We start from the raw sequence: 3431 nt of genomic DNA on the forward strand, positions 1-3431 counted from the left end.
CAGATGCACTTGGCAATATCTGTGACCTTGAGTTGTACACTTGAGCAAGCAAGACAGCCCAGTCCTGCAAGGCTGTTTATGCATTCTGAGAGAGCTCCTTCTGAGAGGAGTGTCTCAAGGAAGGCAGAAGCATGATGTGCATACCAAGCCAAGTGCTTCATGATTTATTTATAGGGAAAAGGGGCATATAAATTTGCTGAAGGGGAAAGAAAAATGAAGAATCTGACTTACCTTGTCGGTGTAGACGAAGAACAGGATCACAACAGTGAGCTCCAACAGAAATATAATTAACAGCATGATAAAAAACTGTCAAGAGAAGAAGGGACAGGGGATAAAACAAAAGCCATCAACATCTATTTCAGCTTTTTCTGGATGCACAGTAAGTAACATTCAGCAGATCATGCAGAATGGGGAGTGGGAGACATACAGGCAGCAAGATACAAAGCTGCTGCAACATGCAGCAACTGAAAAAGCAGGGAAAAGACTAGCCAGGAAACACAACAGTATCTGGGCATGCATATGGCTCATTTATGTCACTGGTTTCAGTACAACCACCTAAAACCCCACAAAGAGCAAGCTAGTGCTCTACCTGACATCAATCCTTGAGGACATTCCCCATCCTAGGATTTCTTTATTTTCTTCCCCATTGGATATCAGTGATGATATCCAGTGGTATCAGTGAAATCCACAGATGAGACTTCCCATTTGCAAGAGAAGTAAGCCTAGGTTATAAACCATAAAATCACAGCTCCTTTCAAGAGGAACTATGAGAGAAGTGAAAGGTATACCAAGTTAGCCTTATGAGCAGTTTTGGGTAGCTACACAAATCACCCATGAGTTTCAGCTGAGAGCAGATGAGTTGTATTGAAGACATCAAAGCAAAGTCTGTCCATCTCTTTTTCCTCTCATAAGCTGTGGAACTGTCTAAAACCCAGTAGCCAAAAGCTTAAAGGAACTGATAAAAATCTTTTAACACATGAATTCGAGGTAGATTCTCTAAAGCTCTCAGCTCTGATGGACCTCAGAGAGAGAAACTCTTGGCATTGCCAAACACTTCTGAAAAACCATATCCTCTGCATTTTGTTAAGATGCTGGATGGATTTGCACAACAGGTCTGAAGCAGCATCCACACAACAGTTGCATGGACTTTAGAATGAGTGCTATCAGAGCATTAAATCAAACTGAGTTTTGCAAAGATAGGTAAAAGAGAGACTAATTTTGGAAACTTTTTAGGCTCAGGCAAAGATCCTGCTCCCTATAACATGAGCTCCAGACACTTAGCAGCCTGTAAGGCTGGAATTCTAATACTGAGCAACACTGACTTAATTGAAATTCCATCCCCAAGAGGAAAAAACAGTTACCATCTCTTTAGCTTCAACCACAAGGCTGCAAACCTATGAAAGTTTAATAGCTACTAAGCCTTTATCAGAGTTTCTGCACTGCCTGGTAAGCCAAAGCCAAACCTTTGAACCTATGGATTTCTGTGACTGAATGGAGGGCGAAAGGTCAAGAAGGGGAAAATACTTTTCTCCCCTAGGACAATTACTGTGTCTACAGAAATCATTGCATTTTGACCCGTGAGTCTTAAATTATTTATTTTCAAATTTCATCACCAGCACTTTCCACCTGCCTGACCCTAATACTGGATCCTATTACTGCCCAGTTCTGAATCACAGAACTCATTCACACTTGTGATCCAAGCTGATTTCCATATCATTACGATCCAACACTGACCTTCTGCATGGCTTTGCAAACCAGTCTTGGTGCAGCTTGCTTATTTTTTTCACATTTTTAGCCTGATGCATAGCATTAACTGAAACAGCATTAACTGAAACAGGACAAAGCATATCACTCTTTGCAAAGATGCACAGATGTTTTGCTCTATTTGGATGCAGAGTACTTTTTCGGGCATCCATAAAGCATTGCTGTTCCAAAATGTGTATGCAAACACCACTCCCTCCCTGTGAAATTCCCTGGCATAGCCAGGATTGCATTAGGCAATTTCTAGAACAAAGGACTGGTACTCATTATAAATAGTGATCAGCATTTCCTACCACAGGACCTCAATTTCATCAGCTTCGAATTTGGCCAAACCTTAATTATCCGTGCTTATATATTCTGTGCTTGCTCCTGTCTAAAGGATAAAAGCTTTTGGAAGAATGACAAAAATAGCACTTCAATTGCTTCTAAGAATGAAGCAGGGCAAAGCATGGTATTCTGCCCAGGTTAATTTCTGGTGATTCAATCTGAAATCCTCTCATACCACAGTGTTTAGAGCATAGACCTGAAACTGTGCAGCTCCATTTCAGGCACACACCTTTTGTCTCACCCAACTATGAGTGGATTTTCATGGGAAAGTTGTTAGCTTTCAAAAACCTGCATTTCACACAGTCAGTAGAGATGAGAGAGCTCACCACCTAAAACCTGAAAAGTGTACAACCATATGCTCACACACAGCCCACAAACCACCCAACAGAGCACCTTTCCTGCTCCTGTAGTGCCCACACCCACCTGCAATGACTTTTTTCCATCTCCCCAGAGCCAACAGCCTCCTGTGATGTCTGTGATGCAGACATCACAGGACATGATCTGGAACAGTGGTTGTGTCCAGGAACTCAAAATTCAGTGTCCTGTTTTTCCTGTGCTCTCATGAAAGCTTTTCCTCCCTTCTCTGCACTCAACAACATGGAGACAGTGCAGGAGAAAGGGAAGCCTAAGAAAGAGTATTTTTAACAGCAGATGGGGAATGGTTTGGTTTAGGACACAATCTGGCTACCAGTTTTAGAGAAACTGGACCTACAGGCAGCAGCTGATCGAGAGAGGAGACACCAGAGAAAAAGGCAAGGTGGGGACAGGGGACACCCATGCACATGGAGACCCAGGGGCCTTTGAAAGGATGGTGGCCTGGGAAGAACCCCACACTGAAGCCACAGAAAAAAAAGAGCTAGAAAGAAAGAGTGGCAGAAAAAGGAAATCACCCTGCACTGACCCCCATGACTGAGTATAATGTGCAGGGAGTGGACTGGGGACTGGCAAGGGGGGAGGAAAGCTGTCTGGAGGGAAGTTGAGGTGTTTTCTCAAGTGTGTGCCATTATTTCACAATATCAGGATCAGTAATTAAAAGTTTATCTTAATTGACAATAAACTAAGTGAAATTTCATGACTTGAGAGTGTTTTACCCTGCAGCACCAACTCTGATAAACATCCCATCTTCAGACAGCTGCTGCTGCCAGTTGCCAGCTGTGCCATTGTGTCCACCAGCAGAAGGAGGGCAGACTTTCTGGTCAGACCATGATGGTGGTCTCCATTCAACTTTTTCAGTTCATACTAGAGAAACAGGTATGAAGATGCTAAAATTGTGGAATCAAAATTTAGGAAATAGAAGAACCAAAGTCTTCTCAGTGATAGTTAGGTATCAAGTCTAAGTCTTT

At 42.6% G+C, this 3431-nt stretch overlaps 1 protein-coding gene across 1 annotated transcript in view; it reads right to left on the reverse strand.

Moving 5' to 3' along the window:
• Positions 1-231: 231 nt before the first annotated feature.
• Positions 232-3431, reverse strand: part of LOC103801420 (tetraspanin-4-like) — a gene marked incomplete at both ends in the record, with an annotated part of 25760 nt that continues 22560 nt past the window's right edge. Inside the window, one exon of the mRNA XM_009073836.1 lies at positions 232-306. Coding sequence (XP_009072084.1) covers positions 232-306 — 75 coding nt within the window. The remainder of the gene's footprint in view (positions 307-3431) is intronic.

This window comes from Acanthisitta chloris, unplaced genomic scaffold (assembly GCF_000695815.1).
Source record: "Acanthisitta chloris isolate BGI_N310 unplaced genomic scaffold, ASM69581v1 scaffold2914, whole genome shotgun sequence".
Classification (NCBI taxonomy): Eukaryota; Metazoa; Chordata; class Aves; order Passeriformes; family Acanthisittidae; genus Acanthisitta; species Acanthisitta chloris.